Source organism: Megascapheus bottae, chromosome 17 (assembly GCF_031878675.1).
Source record: "Megascapheus bottae isolate mThoBot1 chromosome 17, mThoBot2.hap1, whole genome shotgun sequence".
Classification (NCBI taxonomy): domain Eukaryota; kingdom Metazoa; phylum Chordata; class Mammalia; order Rodentia; family Geomyidae; genus Megascapheus; species Megascapheus bottae.
The window spans coordinates 26987391-27006478 of NC_143525.1; the positions used below are offsets into that span (position 1 = coordinate 26987391).

Consider the following 19088-nt stretch of genomic DNA (forward strand, 5'->3'; position numbering starts at 1 on the left):
TGTTTATCACTTTTCCTGGAGATTATCTGTTTAAGCACTTCTCTGACAGTTACAATAACAAGGGCAGTGTGTTGTGTTTCCCAGCAGAAGGACACTTGCTGTTGAAAGATGTATAGCACTAATTAGAAATACATAACATCCGGCCACATGGCAGCCTTCTCCCGGCCGCTCCATTTCCTGATTTCATACAACTTTGACGACAGTTGGTTTATGTTTTCCATGAATATGTTCTCAGAAAAACGAGAAACTCACCCTGTTACACAGACACAAAAAAGATATTTCTGCCTGAGCAGGTATTTAGCCATGGGAACACTGAGAGGTGTGGCCATGTGCCCACATATGGGAAGAGGCAAAACCAGGTTCAGACCTCAGGTGACTTTATTGGTAAGAAATAATTTCATCTGACATTCTTAGCCAAAACCATCCCCCCAAATCCTTGAGCAAGCCTGCTTTTGGAAAGAAGGGGAAAGGCTATTTCACAATGTTAATGAGTTCCTCAGCTCATGTCAGGCTCCTGCTACCTGACACAAAGCCAGAGGAACCCAGGCAAATACCAAGATAAACAATGCCTTTTCCTCCCCGCCCTACATCACTTATTTGCCTGACCCAGCCCAACTCCAGGGATACATGTGGATATTTTTCAGACTAGTACCAATTTCCTAAGTTTGTTCCCAAAGTAGATGGGCTCTGGTAATCTAGATGCTCTTTTCTCACCTTCTTTATATGAGAACAATCATTTCAAAGATATTCCTGGATGTGTATCTTATGACTTCTATTCCACAGAAGCCTATGTAAGATCAAGAGCATCCTCTGAAAATACCATGCATTTAATACATTTTTTTTTCATTTGAAATATATTTAGGTTCAAGTTGCCATTGTTCCTTCTAAACAATTTGTTTTTCCTTGGGGCCGGGAGTTTGGCCTAGTGGTAGAGTGCTTGCCTAGCATGCATGAAGACCTGGGTTCAATTCCTTGGTACCACATACATAGAAAAAAAAGCCAGAAATGGTGCTGAGGCTCAAGTGGTAGAGCTCTAGCCTTGAGAAAGTCCAAGGACAGTGTTCCCTGAGCTCTACCAAGGCCCTGAGCTCAAAAAAATAAAATAACTAAATAAAAAATAATTTTTTCTTCCACTTACTACATTGTCTGTTGGTTGTGGAAACCATGATTTATTTGTAGTTGTAGTCTCCATATACCAGGCACATTATAGATGCTCAATGTGCTTATCATACTGTTGAACGAGAGAGAGGAACAAGCCATCAGACAGGGCTACAGAGAGCATGGTCAGTCCAAGGCTGACCAAAACCCAGGAATTCTAGGGTGAGAGATTTGCCTGCTTGATTAGGAAAGAATGGTTTGTATCTCCCCATTAGCTGGACCAAACACATGAGTAGGCAGTGCTCTTGGACCTTACCCTAACGGAATGTTAAAATGAAACCACTGAAGTGACATAATTATGCAGAGTAGCTGTGAAGCTGTCTTCTAGCTGCACTTCTCTGAGAATTGTTAGTTGATCCCTCCCATACCTATACCAAAAAGATTTGTATTTTTGATACCCCACTTCATTCCAAACCTTATTGTAGGAACCACCCCAGATTACTCTTGAGTTTGTTTTTGGTTTTTGTGCCAGTCCTGGGGGCTTGAACTCAAGGCCTGGGCACTGTCCTTGAGCTTTCTCAAGGCTAGCACTCTACCCCTTGAGCCATAGCTCTGGGCAATTGAACCCAGGGCTTCGCGCATGCTAGGTGAGCACTCTACCACTAGGCCATGATCCCAGACCTTGGATTACTCTTTTTTTTTTTGCCAGTCCTTGGCTTAAGCTCAAGGCCTGAGCACTGTCCTTGGATTTTTCTCAAGGCTAGAACTCTACCACTTGAGCCTCAGCACCACTTCTGGCTTTTTCTAAGTATGTGGTACCAAGGAATCAAACCTGGCAAACTCCCAGCCCTCTTTGGATTACTCTTAAGTAGTCCATACTTCCTTACTCTCACACCTTGTACTTTGAAAGACAGTTGAGTTTGATAATACTGTTACTCATCATAAAACTAGGAATGCTTGGTCAAAGCTATCACTGCCCCATCTTACTCTTACCCAGGCTTTTGAGAGTGTCTTGCTATATCCAGTCTCTTGGAGCAAAGACATCTCCCTCTGTCTCTTCAGGCATTCTCTATGTAATCCTATTTTAGACATCTTCTATCTAAAATGCACAGTCAATGAGGAGGTGCTGATATAGATAGAGAGGCCGAAGGATTTGGCCACTAGTCCTGTCCCAGCTTTCTGTGTTCTGGATTTATTCTCTATTGTTGAGCTTCATGTAAATTAAAGAGGCTAATGGCAGGAACCTCGATCAGTTGGGGTTGAACGTGTGCTGCTCCCTGTAGCTGTGGTGGAGAGGGAAGATGTTAGAAAGTTTTCTTAGGACTACTTACACATCTTCCCTTATGACATCCTCCTTCTTGGTTCTGGGTTGCTTGCTTTCAGTCTCTTTAGCAGAAGTTCAGTGCCTTACCAGGGGACTGAGAATGGGGATCTGTTCTGATCTCATGGATTCTTGTCACTTCCCCATTGCCTACCACAGTTGAGTTGGAAAGTTAGAAGGTAACATTTGAAACCAGTGGGCATCTGGAATGATGGCCACAATTGAAACAGTGTTTAATCAATGCTCTTCATATGTCAGCCATCCTGAACAGCTGCCTGCTCCTTACTTCCAGAGCTTTACTGTTAGGAATGGCTGTGGTTATATAATGTCTCCTTAAGTAACGGCTTCAGTTAGGCTCATTGAGAAAACCAGCAAGCTGACAGGTTGAAATGTATATAAGGACCAAGATCAAACCTGTGGTTAATTATCCTTTTAACATTTGGAGATTTTGAGGTCTGTAGTGTTATATAGAAGAAACTAACGAATTAGCTGCTGCCAAATCTAGAGAAATTGGCCACTGGATTCATCTCTTATGAATGTTGGGTGTCTCCTCCCTTGAGGCTACTGGTTGGACTGCCTTGTTTGTCCCTAATTTCCTTCAAGTCTGGATGAAATGGGTGTTGGGGAAGCTATTGACACTGAATCAGTACAAGCAGGAATGTGTGTATTATATTGTTCCCTCCAATGACCAACTCTACCCACTGACAAGAGTGTCTCTTTTCTGTGACTTGTAGCCAGAACGAAGTTAGCCAGGCTGAAAAAGTGAGGGATGGAGGGTGTTAGTATTGGAAGCCAGGTTTCTTATTTTAGCACTAAGGAAAAATAAACACTAACATTGATTAAGTATGTATTATGTCCCAAACACTATATAAGTAACTCACTTAGTAAAATAGATCCGTTTGCTGGATGTTAGTGGCTCACATATGTAATCCAAGCTACTAAGAAGTCTGAGATCTGAGGATCACAGTTCAAAGCCAGTGTGGGCAGAAAAGTCCATGCAGCTCTTGTTGCCAATTAACCACTAGAAAGCCAGAAGTAGAGCTGTTTTTGTTTGTTTGTTTGTTTGTTTTTGTCTGTCGTGGGGCTTGAGCTCTGGGCCTGGGCTCTGTCCCCTGAGCTCTTCAGCTCAAGACTACCACCCTACCCCTGGAGCCACATTCCCAGTTCCCATATTCTGCTTAATTGGAGATAAGAGTCTCACTGACTTTAGTGCCTGGGCTGGCTTTGAACCGTGATCCTCAGATCTCAGCCTCCTGAGTAGCTAGGATTATAGGCATGAGCTGCTGCACCCAGCTGAGCTGTGGTTCTAAGTTGTAGAGTGCTTAGCCTTGAGCAAAAGAAAAAGAGCTCAGGGACTGTGTTCAGGCTCTGAGTCCCAACCCCTTGACAACTGACCAAAAAAATAAATAAATAAAATAATTGTTTATGGGCCGGGAGTTTGGCCTAGTGGTAGAGTGCTTGCCTACCATGCACAAAAACCGGGGCTCAATTCCTCAGTACCACATACATAGAAAAAGCCAGAAATGGTGCTGTGGCTCAAGTGGTAGAGCTCTAGCCTTGAGAAAGCCCAAGGACAGTGCTCAGGCGCTAAGGTCAAGCACCGGGACTGGCAAAAAAAAAAAAAAACAAATTTAATTGTATCATGTATGGTAGGAACTGCATAGAGGAGGTAGGCCTGTAGCCAAAAGCTTATGATTGAAGATAAATTTTAATCCGTTGATAGTGCTTCTGCTAGTTTATAATAGGGACTGGACTAATGAGATAGGTTTTTGTTACTGTAACTTTATGAATAGCCTAGCTAAAGGCAGAGGGCCTGCAGCTCTACCTCACCTTGCCATCCATGAGCAATGGGTCCTGGGAAAGTAATATAATACAGAATTTCACTATAGGTGATCCCTATAGTTATTGAACATTTATTCATAAGCCAGGCATTCTAATGAGTATTTTATCTGTTATTTTACTTAGCCTTATAATCCTCCTTCAAGAGGGTGAATTATTCCTATCCATAGTCTTAGATGAAGAACAGGAAGCTCAGGGACTGGCCAAGCAGGGCACCCATCATGAGATGTGAAAGTAATCATGGGCTCCCTGGTGTAATGAAGTGTCCTGTGCTTCTCCTTAGACTGCTTCTCCGAGGAGTGTCGTTCTGTGATTCAGGAGCAAGCTGCAGCCCTGGGCCTGGCCATGTTTTCTCTACTGGTACGGCGCTGCACCTGCCTACTTAAGGAATCTGCCAAAGGTAAGCAGGAGGACCCCTGACCAGTGGGCTTTCCAGCTGCCCTGCCATATCCAAATGAGCCTCAAAGTGCCAGGCTGCTTTCTCAGTGTCTTCTACTATCCAGTCTTCCTCCTCCCACCTTGCCTTTTGCCATTTTAACTAGTTCCATCTTTGGCCCTCCTGAGTGTATTCTCCACTCCCCACCCTCTCTTTCGAAGGTATTAGAATTTACACTGTATACATATGAGCTATTGTGTATGCTTGAGTCTTTTTTTTTTTTCCCAGTCCTGGGCCTTGTACTCAGGGCCTGAGCACTGACCTAGGGCTTTCTCAAGGCTAGAGCTCTACCACTTAAGCCTCAGCATCACTTCCGGCTTTTTTCTATGTATGTGATAACGAGGAATCGAACCTAGGTCTTTGTGCATGCTAGGCAAGCACTCTACCACTAGGCCAAATTCCCAGCCCAGCTTGAATCTTTAAAAAGACCAGGAAAGTGAGTTTCCTTAAATTCCCCCCACTCCAAGTACTAAGGATCCAGTATGCTTCCCCTTTTGCTTATAATTGATGCTTTATTTTTATCTTCTTTATTTCTGTGTCCCTCTTTGGTCCCTGGTGGGTGCTATAACCACCACAGGACCAGACATCTTGAGAGGCTCACTGGACCCAGCAGGCACTATTTTAACCTTGAGATTAAGGTATTCTTTAAAATGCATTTAGAATTGTAGTTCTGATTACTATAGATATGTAAGGTAAGGCTGACAGTCACACTTTCCTCTCACCTCCTGTATTATTATTGGTCAGTAGTCTGGTTACTGCCACTGTTACTGCCATACCAGCTTTGCCTTTAGCCTTTGGAGCTATCTTTTTTTTTTTTTTTCAGGACCATGAGGAAGGCACAACTTTTTACTAAGAAATAATACCAAAACTAGGTGCCAGTGGCTCGTGTCTGTAATCCTAGCTACTTAGGGGGCTGAGATCTGAGAATTGCAGAGCCAACCCTAGGCAGAAAAGTCTGTGAAGCTCTTATTTCTCATTAACCACCCAAAAAAGCCAAAAGAGGAACTTTGGTAGAGCATTAGCCATGAGCAAAGAAGCTCAGGACAATGACTAGTCTCCGAGTTCAAGCTCCAGGACTGGAACACAGCAACAAGAAAAAATACCAGATTAACAGAACAATTTTAAGAATAGTGCAGAGTATTTTTACATACCATTCAGACATCCTGCTGGTTAGCATCACACACACACACACACACACACATTCAGACATCCTGCTGATTAGCATCACACACACACACACACACACACACACACACACACACACACACACACACACACACACACACACACACACACACACATTCATGTTCCCCTTTAAGCTCATTATTGTCCTGGACTATTTGATCTAAAATTGTAGGTACTCCTTTACCCCTAAATACTTAATTCCCTATTTCCTAAAACAAAGACATTTTCTAAACAGTCATCAAAATCAGAAAATCAACATTCATATAGTGCCTGTTATTGGATCTATGATTCTTTGTACCAATGGTTTCTAATCAAGTTCTTTTGCTTTTTGAGTAGGGTCTCATTTCCAGTCTGTCCTCAAAGTCATGATCCTCCTGCCTCTACTTCCGAAATGTATGTCATACACATTCATGCCTAATTATGTTCTTTATAAAGAAAATGATTTTTTTCCTGCTGTAAAATCTAATCTAATCACATATTGTGTTTAGATGACTGACATATTTCTTTTTCCTTTTTCCACCCTATTGAGATATGAGGATTGAACCTCAGGCCTTGCTCATGTGAGGCAAGAACTGTGCCACTGAGGTGCCCCAGTCCTTTTTTTTTTTTTTTGGTCAGTCGTGGGACTTGAACTCTGGACCTAGGCATTGTCCCTGAGCTCTTCAGCTCAAGGCTACCACTCTACCACTTGAACCACAGCTAAGAGTCCCAGGTTTTTAGTGTTTGGGCTGGATTTGAATGGCAGTCCTCAGATCTTAGCCTCCTAAGTAGCTAGGATTACAGGTATGAGCCACCGCAACCCCCCCACCCCAATCCTTTTTTAACTTTTTTTTTTTAAGATACTGGGATCAAACTCAAGGCCTTACATATGGTAGGCAAACATTGCACCACTGTCCTCACTTGTCCCCAACTCTACATGTCATATCTCTGTAATACCTTTCAATCTGGAATGCTTCTTTGTCTTTCATAGACCTTGACATTTTTGAAATGTTCAAGCCATTTATTTTGCTAAAAAAATTCTTACACTTTGGATTTATATGATGTTTTCTTATGATTCAGGTTATGCAGTTTTGGCAGGAACTCTGGTGCCATGTTGGCACTGTGTTGAAGGAACACTAAAAGACTGGGCTAAAGGCCAGAGCAGAGATTTCAGTCAGTGTTCAGGTAAAGCAGAAAGAGTCATCTCCAGGGCAAACCCAGTGCACTGGTTCTCTCTTTGTCCTACTTTTCAGAATCCTCTTAGGTGCTGGCACTTGTCCTCGCTTCTGGGCCCAGCTTTCCTGTGGACTTGGTCTCCCTTCCCTAAGAGCTTGCTGCCATCCCAACATCACAGGCATCACTCGGGGACCACAGCAGACATAGGCCCAGTTTTCACCCTTTGCCTCTGCAGCTCAGCTGTCCTCTCCTGAGGGCCAAGACGATCAAGATGACATCAAGGTGTCTTCCTTCGTCCCAGACCTGAAAGAACTGCTTCCCAGTGTGAAAGTCTGGTCAGACTGGATGCTTGGCTACCCAGACACCTGGAATCCTCCCCCCACATCTCTGGATCTGCCCTCACAGTGAGTTTGCCTGCCCATTCCTTTTGTACTGCCAGCCTTGACTCACCCATGTTCCCCTAGCTCCCCTCCTTGTCTTATCCTTGCTTCCTCCTACCCACAGCCCACACATTTCCCTGTTTCCTGCTTGTTTGAATTTTGATTTTATCCTTCCATGAACACCTTCTGATGTTTTAAATTATTTTGGTCTGTTCTCCAGTGCTGTGGCTCCTCCTCTCTGTTACTCCACAGTTTTGCTCTGTTTTATTCTTTGTCCTTATTCTTCCACTCTCATCCTCACTCATATTGTTCATACTTCAACTACTTCTAGAATTGGGATGTGTGCTGATGTACATGGGAGAGACTTTGTCTCTTTTTCTCCTTTTTCATTTTCTAACACTTCTACTGGTACTGTCTTCTGCATTCAGTCTCTTTACTTTCTTTCATGGCTGTTAGTATAGGAGAGCATGAGTATGTGCACATCTTTCTTCATTCTTTCTTCATGCATTCCTTATTTTCTCACCTAGTCTCCATCTCTTTTTCCATGTATCATTATGATATCTCTGAAGATATCTGTTGGGGTATGGTATGCTGAATTGAAAGTATGTGGGCCTGCCTGCCTGGGTAGTCTGTGTAGATCTGTTTATATATTGGTATGGGTGTTTTTTCCTTTTTCAAGTGGTGGTAAAACATCCAACAAATTTTGCCATCTTAATCATTTTTATGTTTACAATTCAGTGGCATAAATTACATTCAGAGTGTTGGGCAATCAGGTATGGCTGTTTGTTCATGTCTGGGTTTTGTCTGACCCTGACTGGAACCTTATGTCTATGTGTGTCTAAAAGTCTGTGTATCTTAGTGTCTATCTTTGCCAGGTGTGAAGATGTGGTGTTTCTGTATCCATATGGTTGTTACTCTAGGACTCTTTCAGGATGTCTGCTATGACTGTACTGCGTATATATGTCCATGTGTATTTGTGGCCATGTGTGTTGTATTCATATGTGTTTGTGTGATATGTCCTGATGTGGGCCTATGATAATTTGTGCTTATGTACTCTGTGTGTTCATGGGTCTGTGTCTGTCACTATAGGGTTCATATGTCACCAGAGGGTTATGTTTGAATTTCTGGATCTGTATCAGTCTTTGCTTTAGTCCTATCCATGTCTCTATGTAACTGTCCTTTGAGAATGTGCTTTTGTGTATGTTCCCAAAAGACTGTGTTGGTGTCCATGTTTTTCCAAAACCATGTCTGTATGTGATTACCTCTGTGTGCTAGTCTGAATCTCTATTGAAGGATTCTGTGGATGTGGCTTTGACTGTGACTGCCTGCCTGTCCCAACTTGTCTCTGCCTGCTTCTTTTGTCTCTGTCTTCTGGGTATGTATGTAATTATATCAGGGGTCAATATATTATGTACCACAAGCTAAGAATGGTATACATTTTTAAATGGTTGGAAAAAATCAAAAGAATACTATTTCATGACTCATGAAAATGTATATGAAAGTCAGATTTGTTTTATGGGAACACAGCCATGCTTATTTGTTTACACTTGGTCTGTGGCTGCTTTCACACTACAGTACTGGAATTGAATGGTTGCCACAGAGATTGTACAGCCCACAATGCCTAAAACTGAGTTCAGCCCATTACAGAGGAAGTTCACTGGCTGGATATCTCTAGTTTTCTTCTGTGCTTTTTTTGTTTGTTTGTATAGGAATGTCTGCTGTATATGTGTGTAGGCTCCATAACTGTTAATTCTACTGATGTGTGTCTCTTTCCTTCTACACTGTCTTTTTCCACTCCCTCCCTCTTTTCCTTCTTATCCCCATTTCTCATCTATTCCCTCTCATTCCCCAATTCTTTTTTTTTTTAATTTAATTGCTTTATTTCTAACATTTTAATGGTTTGGTATTTTTAAAAACCTTTTTTTATGATCATATCCATGTCTAAAGCAGAAACAACATCTAGACAAGTTTTTGCCTTTATCACATGCAATAGATGTTAAGATTTATTGGCTGTTATTTATTTCATTCACCCCAATTTCTTTTTATCTTTGCCTCTCAGTTTTACTACCTTTGTCTCTGTTAGTCACCACTTCTTTCTTTTTCCCTCTCCTTTCCCAAACCCATTCTCTGCATTATAGTCTTTCTGGCAAGTATGCATACTGATAGTTCCTTCAGGTTTTATATGTGTAATTATATATGTTTCACAATAAGCATCTATATCCAGTAAGGCTTTTCAGTAGGAGAGAGAAAATACTAGAGGATAGATATGAAGACCTTGGAGCTAGGGGCGGTGGTTCACGCCTGTAATCCTAGCTACTCAGGAGGTTGAGATCTGAAGATCAATGTTCAAAGCCAGCCTGGGCACTAAAGGACCTGAGACTCTTCAATTAACCTCTAGAAAAGGGAAGTGGGGTTGGGTCAAGGGCAAGGTGGTAGCCTTGGGTTGTAGAGCTCAGGAATAGCGCCCAGGCCTAGGGATAGGGCAGTAGCCTTGAGCTGAAGAGCTCAGGGACAACTCCTAGGCCCCTAACCCACCGAGAGAGGGGGGGGAGGGAGGGAGGGAGGGAAGGAGAGAGAGAGAGAGAGGGAGGGAGAGAGAGAGATGGAGAGAAAGAGACGGAGAGAGACACAGAGAGAGAGACACAGAGAGAGAGAGAGAGAGAGAGAGAGAGACAGAGAGAGACAGAGAGAGAGAATATATGAAGACCTTGGGCCAGGAGTTGGCCTATTAGTAGAGTGCTTGTCTAGCATGCACAAAGACCAAGGTTCGATTCCTCGGTACCACATACACAGAAAAAGGCAGTAGTGGTGCTGTGGCTCAAGTGTTTAGAGCGCTAGCCTTGAACAGAAAGTCTCCAAGGATAGTGCCCAGGCCCTGAGTTCAAGCTCCAGGTTGGTGTAAAAGAGAGAGAGAGAGAGAGAGAGAGAGAGAGAGAGAGAGAGAGAGAGAGAGAGAGAGAGAGAGAGAGAGAGAGAGAATGGAGACCTTGGCTGCTGCTGGAGAATAGGGAGGAGAGGAGAGAGAGAGAAAGAAAGAATATGGAGACCTTGGCTGCTGCTGGAGAATAGGGAGGAGAGTTTCTGTGGGATGGCAGCCATGGATATGTATTTCTAAACTCATGGGTAACCCATAGAGGAAAGGCTGCAGCAGAGACTTCTGGGTAGCAGTTGTTATGTTTTCTGTATGGGCTGTGGAGTGTAGTCAAACGTCCTCTATTCCTCCCAGAGTTTTTTCTTATTCCTTACCCCAACAGCTATCTCTAGACTATTTATCTCACTTTCTCTAATCCTTCCCCGGCTCTAGTTCTGTAACCATGTAAATGATGCTCACAGAATCACTTTGCATCTTTCCTGGGAGCCCTCCTAGGTTTCCAAATTGTGCTCCAGACTGAGGCTTCATGAGCTCCCGGGCAAACCCTGAGTTGGGCAGCTAGGGTCACATAAATACACTAACAGATCTGCTGATTACAGGCTGGTCTTTAACAACAAGAGATCCCCAAAGATGTACCAAGTACAGTCTCAGACATTTTGGCTATTACTCTGTAATGCAAACTAGGCAACCAATAATTTTGGAAAGAAAAAGCCAGGGAAAAACTCAGATTTTCATATATCTAGCACTGCATCTGAGTATGTGCATGGGCAACTGAATAGTACCCCCTTCCTCCTGGGGAAAGAGAGATGGTCTGTCTTTCACAGGAGCATAGGCCTTCCTGGATCACCTCGCCTCATAACCAGTTATCTTAGATATGAGCCATCCGGATCCTGAGTTATCAGGTTTGTTCATTGCCTTTTGCAGCACTTGTTCTCTCATCCCCTTTCTCCCTTACTCCCTTTGGCCTTTGTTTGCCTGAGGAAATGGAAAGCTCACATAGGAAGTGCTGGGCCTCATTTGTTGGAATCTTGCTTTCCCCCTTTGGATGCTGCAGCAAATGACCTGTTGCTGGCTTAGGGGCAAGGACTCAACCTGGAGCTGGACATGTGATCCAAGCTGTAGCTGTCCCCAGTGTGGCTAGAGAGAGTTGGAACATGTGAAATATATTTGCTTCAACTCTTCAGACTTTACAGAGAGAACAAATCTGACCCAATAATATGTTGAATCTGATTATGCAGTAGTAAGTTCTGCTATAGATTCAACTTTCTCTTTTGTGAACCTAGTCTTGGCAAGGAAAGTCAGTATGATCAGGAATTAAGTCCTCTTCTGCACTGTCTGCAGTCAGGCTATCTCTGGAATGCTAGTTTAAGCATAAAGGAGGGGATTGTTGTCCTTGGGCCAACACCTTTTTCTTTTTCTGCCAGTCCTGGGGCCTGAACTCAGGGCCTGAGCACTGTCCTTAGGCTTTCTGAAGGCCAGAGTTCTACCACTTGAGCCACAGTACCACTTCTGGTTTTTTGGTGGTTAATTGGAGAAAAGAGTCTCTTGGACTTCTCTGCCTGGGCTGGCTGTGACCCATGATTCTCAGATCTCAGTCTCCTGAGTAGCTAGGCTTACAGGTGTGAGCCACCACCAGTGCCCAGCCTTGATTTTCTTATATAGATAGCTCTTTATACACTCCAAGTCAATACCATGATTGAGAAATGGTCAAGACATGGTGGTTTTGTGAGCTCCATGCTTATGTCTTGTACCCATTGACCTACTGTGGAGCCTTTTAAACCATAGGGAGTAACACACCTCAGATTGTAACTTCCAGACATTAGGAAGGTCCTTGTTGCCCATTTTCATTTTGGAGGGTTTAGGGATGCTCCCAAGAGGGTAGGATAGAAATGGTTCCTATTTATTCCTTTTCCTTGTGTGACTTCCTAGTCCTTGCCTGCATTTGTTCTCTGCAAAGACAAAAATTTCTCTAATCCTAAGATAAGGTGACCAGATAGTCTATGTTTCCGCTTGCCTTTCCTCCAGAAACTACTCCCAAATGGTCCCTCTGGCATGTTGGACCCTTACTTCATCTTGCTCCTTTCATTCCTTCCCCTCCTTCATTTGTTTCTCTCTCCTTGTATGGTTACAGAATCATTGCACAGCATCCACCACTCTCCTTGGGGAATTCCAAAATTCAGTATGAGTCTTCTTAGTTCTTTTCTCTTTGTCCACGTTCCTCTTCTCTCTAGTCAGATCCATTTTTCCTAGGTAATAGTAGGCACATAGGGAACCCATAAGATGATTGGTGACCAAATGCCATTGGCACTGTGATAAGGGAAGGTTTTCAGGCTCATTTGTTTCTTCCTTTAGAGTGGCACTTAGTAGATCTGTGTGGTGGAGTCAGCATATAAATTGTCCCCCCCCCTTTTTTTTGTAATCCCTTAGGAGTTGTAATATGAGGGCCTCATATCCCAGATGATTTCTGGGATCGAGCAGTATGGCAGTGTTGAGAAAATGGCCTTGCCCATTGTAAGAGGCAGCATGTAGATGTTTTTGGTCTTTATAGAGCACACAGCAGTGTGTAAATGGGCCATCTACTTGACTCATTATCTAGCATAGTTTCTGTGCTTTTGCACACTAGGTTTTCTATGATTCAGGCGAGGCAGCTGTTCCCTGCTTTACCAAGTTAGCATAAGGAAAGGGTACAAATGTCAGCTGAGCAGAGCAGCAGGCTTCCCTAGGACTCTTGGCATCCAAAGACCTTGGGCAGGGCCAGGGCAGTGAGACAGCCTACCTTATTTCAGTCTCTGCTGAAGCCAAATCTTCCCTCATCTTGATCTCTAGTTCTCAGTAAGTGAAAGAGTCAGGGGACTTTGAGAACATCCAAACCTAGCCCAGCTGTGGCAGTTGGTTTATTGCTTTCAGCTGGTACTTGAACCCAGGTCCTGGTCTTGGAGGCTTTCCCAGGTTTAATCCCCAGAGCTTTCTCTGCAGCTGTATGACACTGCGCTGACCCCGAATGAGGATAGGAAAATAGAACCAGTGCCAAGCCAGAGTCTCTTTTTCATTTGGAGTCTGGCTGTCTGCCCATGACCAGGGTTACATAATGGGAAACATAGCTGGGGCTCTGGAGAGCCCGCGTTTCACCAGGCTGCCCAGACCTTCGCATTCTGATGCTATATATCTTCCTAATTGTAGCTCAGATGCATTTATCACACAGTTGGATTGGAGTACTGTTTAAAAAAAAAATCTCTAGAAATTCCTTGCTTCTTTTCCATTGCTTGTCTTGTATAGTCTGTATAACATGCTGGAAAAGGCTCATAGAAGCCCTCAGAGGTACCATCACATAGGGAGAAGTAGGGATGTATAAGGAGTAAGCTGTAAGCTAATTTCCACAAGGAGCCTACATGTGTTGACCTTGCAGAAGAAACAGAAATTCTCGAGTTAAAAAGCCAGCTAGTTCACTACCCTGATAGTGCAGCTCTGAAAGAAGACTAATCCATGTGAATTAATGCGTCTATCTGGCAAATATCATATAACCCTTTTATTAATTACAATAAAAATATATTCAAAAAAGAACTAATCCCAAATCTAATCAGCACCCTTTCAAGGACGCTTAATACTTCTTCCCAAAAGGACATTTTAGGAGGTCACCAAGTAATAGTCCATCAGCACTTCCCTGAAGGAAGTGGTGGTGACTGTGGGAAGCCCCTTTGCTACCCTGGCTCCCCACCCAGTCTCCCTGGCTCCGTGTTGAGGCGTCAGCACTACAGCCTGGCACCAAGGGGGTTCCTCTTCCTCCAAGTGCTGAGTAGGGGGCACACGTGATCTCTCCCACGGCAGGAGCCTCTGTCCCCTCCTCACTCCTCCCACAGGACTCCCTGTGAGAGGAAGGGGTGTTGGCCTAAGCCTCCAGTCTGACCCTAGCAGGGTATACAGCAGCTGACCCCAGGGAGAGTACTTTCCAGCTCTGAACTGAGGTTATTTGGGTCCAGTGTGTGCTGAACTGAGAAGACGTGTTGGAGTGGTTACAGCTAAAAGTTTGGAGAGGCAGAAACCGTGAGAATCCGTGCTAGGGAGGCCATCGAAAGCTCCACTCATGCGGTGGAGATGTCAAGATCCCCTAGGGGCTGCTTTTTCCCAAAGCACAGTGCTGATGGGTTTAACACACCATGTTGAAATGACAGAGGATACACATGCACCACATAGCTTGAGAGAATGAAAAGTCAAATAGTGTTCTGACCTAGATTAGTTGAGGAAGGGACATATTAGAGGTACTTGAGATGTCCTGGGATGAGGTTATGATGACCTATTCTTAGCCATAAGGCTCTAGCTGCACTGTTTCCTACACAGGGTACATGTCCTTGCAGTAAGTAGTACGTTATGACTGAGCCTCAGAATCTGATTAGGGTTAGACACTTTTTTTGTCTCAAAGATCCAAGTTGACTTATTTGTATAAATCAGGACTGTTGAAGGGATAATATTCAACTAGGACTTACATTCCTTATTGCTCATGCAAGAAACATTTCTTTTTCTTGTAGGGTAGCTGCCAATGTCTTGAACTTGTCTCTGATTTCTTTATATCAGGAAGACATCTAGAAGACACACTATGGTTCCCATCCTAGGGCCTATTGTAATGCTAGCACTGGGATATTAGAACCATCCTGCTGCAAACAGGTTTGGCATGACATCTTGGCTTTCAACAGAGCTTGTTAAACCATGCAAGACTGTGTTACCCTTTTAACTCTACCAGACTTGTTGAATTTAGGTTCATTTCGGTATTAGCTGCACAGCTCCTGTCATTTTCTCTAGTGAGTGAGAAGTGCTCCAGAATGACCAGGAGCCGAATGTTGGCTGTTGAACCAGTAAGTTGAAAAGTATTGGGCTCCCATAGAGAAATAAAGAGCAGAAATGACACATTGTTGGGAGAATTTACTTTTAGGCTTTTGCCTTTGTACCTGTACTAAACTACATTAGTTTTTGTGTCCATACTTTCTCCTTTTCAGCTTCCTTGTGCCTAATTTCTGTGCCATCTTGGCTATATTTCCAGATCTCCTCACCCCAGGAACCAAATGACCCAACTTGTTTCCCATCTGTACTACTTTTCTGATCTTCCATAATTCTGAAACACAATGCAAGGCTTCTTCTCACTCAACTCTTTCCGGGTTTGTTCTGCAGCTGTGGAGTTTGAATGTTAGTGTTTAAACAAGCTGGTATTACACAGGAAATGGCCACCTCCACAGGCCCCTGCAGGCTTGTAACATGGGGTCATTGTACTTGATATTAATCACCAGTCAGCCTTTTCCCTCAGTAAAAATATGAAGGCGTGTGCAAGTACTTAGTCCTCCTTAGTCTGTCTAGAAAGAGAAACTGAGCCTGGTCTGATCATTCCAAAATGTGGTCTTTTCAGTCCTACACTATTTGGAGCTTTCAATATAGTCCTCCTTCACCCCTTTTCTATTAAGTTGGCAGATCTACCTTTCCTTCTGAGTGCCAGAAATGAAGGTAGATTGCTTAACACATCTTATACCCATCTCACCCTGTAATCTTTCAGGGCATATTGAAATTGTGTAGCATCCTCTATAGGGGGACTCTAGAATTTTAAGAACACAGCAACCACTGTCCTACCTAAGAGCAGGGCTCCTTAGTGCCCTGGACTGGAATGCTTTCTGATGCTATTTGCAGAGCTAACCCCAGCCTGAAGGGTTAATCTGATTCCCCAAGTCAATATCCCCCAAACAACCAGCCACGAGTGTGTGTTGGTTCATTTCTGTGAAATGTGTTTCCCCAGTCACCTGGGCTGGCCTGGGCTGCATTGTATCGGCCAGCAGCTGCACTGCACTCAAACTGACAGCTACATTAAACCTTGGAATTCTGAGGCAATAAAAAGTAAATTAACTCTTATTTTTTTTTTCCTTTCCTGGTGGAGTAAGTGAATGCATGTCTGTAGGGAAGTGAGTGAGCTTAGGTTCTGAGTACATACCTCTTAACTAGTCACTGCTGGTCTGTCCCAGGCTAGGATCTGGTGTTCAGGGGTCTGCTTTCCTGGTGTGTGGTGTGTTCTATGGGCCTGGGCCAGTGGGTCACCCTGTAACTGCTGATCCCTGCACACTAACCACATCCCAGCTGCTGGGAGAGACTCTCTTGCCATCATTCTGGGAGCCATAAATTGGTTTATTGGATACCATTTCATATTCTCTGGCTGCTTTGTGTCTGCTTGGTAAAGAGTGCACCCTAATTTTAGTAGGATTTTGTGCACTCTGGGAACTTCCCCGAAGTATAGGTTGAACCAGATCAAGCCAGAAGAACTTGACTGAGCCCATGGCATTCTAGAGTATCCATTTAGAATCAAAGGTGGTTTGAGATTATCAGAAATAACTTTGGGGAGTCCTTTCTGAAACATTTTTTTTAATGGCAGCTTTTTAAAGTTCTTCATAGCCACAAGAATTTGATTGGGGTTCCTCTTGGGTCCTTCGGGGCAAAGAGCTGCAGTAGGGTAAAGGTTAGGAAGGTACTTCTGGTTGGGACATGGAAGTAAAGCAGGAAAATGCTAAGCCTTTCTTTCCTCTTCTACTTAGACAGGAAACTCTGGTCACTCCCAGAATGACCTCCCAGCCCAGAGGCCAAACTGGGATAAGTTGAGGTAATGTTGCCAGGGTTCCAGGAATGACTTCATCCTCTTGCAAATACTTACTTTGTTTTCAGGTATCTCACCTAGGTTTTCAGAGCACCTCCTCCTGCTAGTGTTAGTTTCCTGACATATCTCACTCCCACACCCCTGTAAAGAGTCACTGTATGGCCCATGGGTACATTACTAGTTGAATGTGTGTCTGTGGTGTTTACCAAGAGGAGCTAACATGATGTGAAGCATGAAATGAGCTTAGGTATTCCTCCTGTGATACCAGAAGAAAGCAGCTACTTAGAGTCAGAGTTCAAGTACAAGTTCAGACTGGATTGACCAATGTAAAAGTGACCTTTTATTGAAGCATTTTGTGTACTCCCTTGATCAGCCTAGTCTTGACCCTTGGACCACTTTTATTTATATTTGTGAGTTGGGAACTCAGGGTACTTCCTATGTCTTTTGGCACAAGCTTCTGTCTTACAAAATTAGCATTAGAGTAGGAACTCTGATCCACCTTGTTTTTGCAGTGAGTCTTAAGGTTTTGGCACAAAGTGGGTGGTAATGGGCAAAAGGCAGATGTGAGCAGGGGTCCCTAGTGGTGGCCAGCAGTCCCTGGGAGGAGTCAGTTTTGGTTTATCTGAGCCCTGGGGGACAAGAGAGCATAGTAATAAGAACCACATGGTACCACATATTTCTTCATCTTGGATCCAAGATGGTAGGGGTGGGAGGATGAGAGAGGGATATGGGGCCTCACACTATGGCAGACGTGGGTGATTTTCTGCCGCCTCTCTCTGGCTGGAAATGCCAATACCCACACCCCTATTCCCCAACTCTGTCCTGTAGTGGCCTTGACCTGTACAACACCAACCAGGGCTCCCAAGCCAAGAATTTAGCTGGGAGACTTTTCACCTTCTTCCTTCTCACTGTCGTCTTTCCTGTTTATTTTTCAAATTGCTGCTCTGCAGCCGAGCAATGCCTGTTGGCCAAAGCTTACCAAAGCTGTGGGATCAGACTCAGTCAGTGGGCTCAAGTGGCCAGCAGGGCACTAGGGGAGGAAACAGGGAACTGGAAGAGCCTCCCTGTGCATCTCCCATGGGCAGCACTAACCTCAGAGGCGGCCCTGAGCAGCCCTATCACATCCGGTGCTTGTCTCTGCAGCCGGACCGGAGGATAAACTATCAGGGCTGTGGGGCAGTGCATCATTCCTCTTATTATTTTCTTCTCTGCAGATGGGGTCGTGGAAAGTTCAGTTCCTTTTAACCCTCAAAGTTCTGTTTATTCTACAGCTGGTAGCCTGAATGCTGCGTTTCCCATTACATCACAAAGGGGCTCAGGCAGATCTCTGCACAGAAATGTGTTGCAACTGTTTATTTTTTTCCATATTTAAACATTTCTGACAGCCAAACCCGGCAAAGCCAAAATATGGGGCTTTGTGAATGAGTCTGGTTGTTGGTTTCTAAGCAGAGGAAAGGCTTTAGAAAAATTCTCATCCCTCCGGTGATTCTTCCCAAACATGTTCTTTTTCCTGAGCAAAGTCTGAAGTGAGTTACTTCTGCAGTACACGTGTGTTGATTATGTGCTGTTGTGTGATTAATGGAGCTGTGTTCCGCCTAGTTCCCAGGACACTCTTGAAAACAAGATGTTTCATTTCATTGCCTTTTCCTAGTGCAGTGATTACAGTAAATAACCCAGTTCAGCCTCCTTCCACCTGGAGCCAAGCAAGGAGTTCCCATACCTCTCCCCCACATGCTCTCCTAGCATCGCCTTCAGTGGCGTATGCCTGCATTCTCAAGGTTTCTAGTATTTAGGAGAAATATGACATGGGATCAGAGGCTTTCATGTACAGTAATTCCAGTGTGGTTATTACAGTTCTTTCTGCATATTGTCTCTTGATGCTCCATCTCTTGAACCTAGTTGGTAAAGTTTTCCTGTAATTCTCCTGTGCATCTCACAGTTTAGCATCCATAGTGTATTGCCTATTCAAGACTCCCATGTTAAAAGGTTTTCTGGAAGAAAAAGCCAAATCTATAAATCTGGCCAGTGGCTGACACCTGTGGCTCACACCTGAAATCCTAGCTATTCAGAAGACTGAGATTTGGGGATTGTGGTTCAGAGCCAACTGAGGCAGAAAAGTCCATGCAGCTCTTATCTCTAATTAACCAGCAAATAGCCAGAAGTATGGCTCAAGTGGTAGGGGT

General features: G+C 43.9%; 1 protein-coding gene across 4 annotated transcripts in view; it reads left to right on the forward strand.

Annotated features, from left to right (window-relative positions):
* Smg6 (SMG6 nonsense mediated mRNA decay factor) overlaps positions 1-19088 on the forward strand; it is a 240791-nt gene that overhangs the window by 113558 nt on the left and 108145 nt on the right. For all 4 annotated transcript variants that reach the window (XM_090350422.1, XM_090350424.1, XM_090350425.1 and 1 more), the window contains exons 11-12: positions 4542-4658; positions 7270-7438. In XM_090350422.1, coding sequence (XP_090206548.1) covers positions 4542-4658; positions 7270-7438 — 286 coding nt within the window. The remainder of the gene's footprint in view (positions 1-4541; positions 4659-7269; positions 7439-19088) is intronic.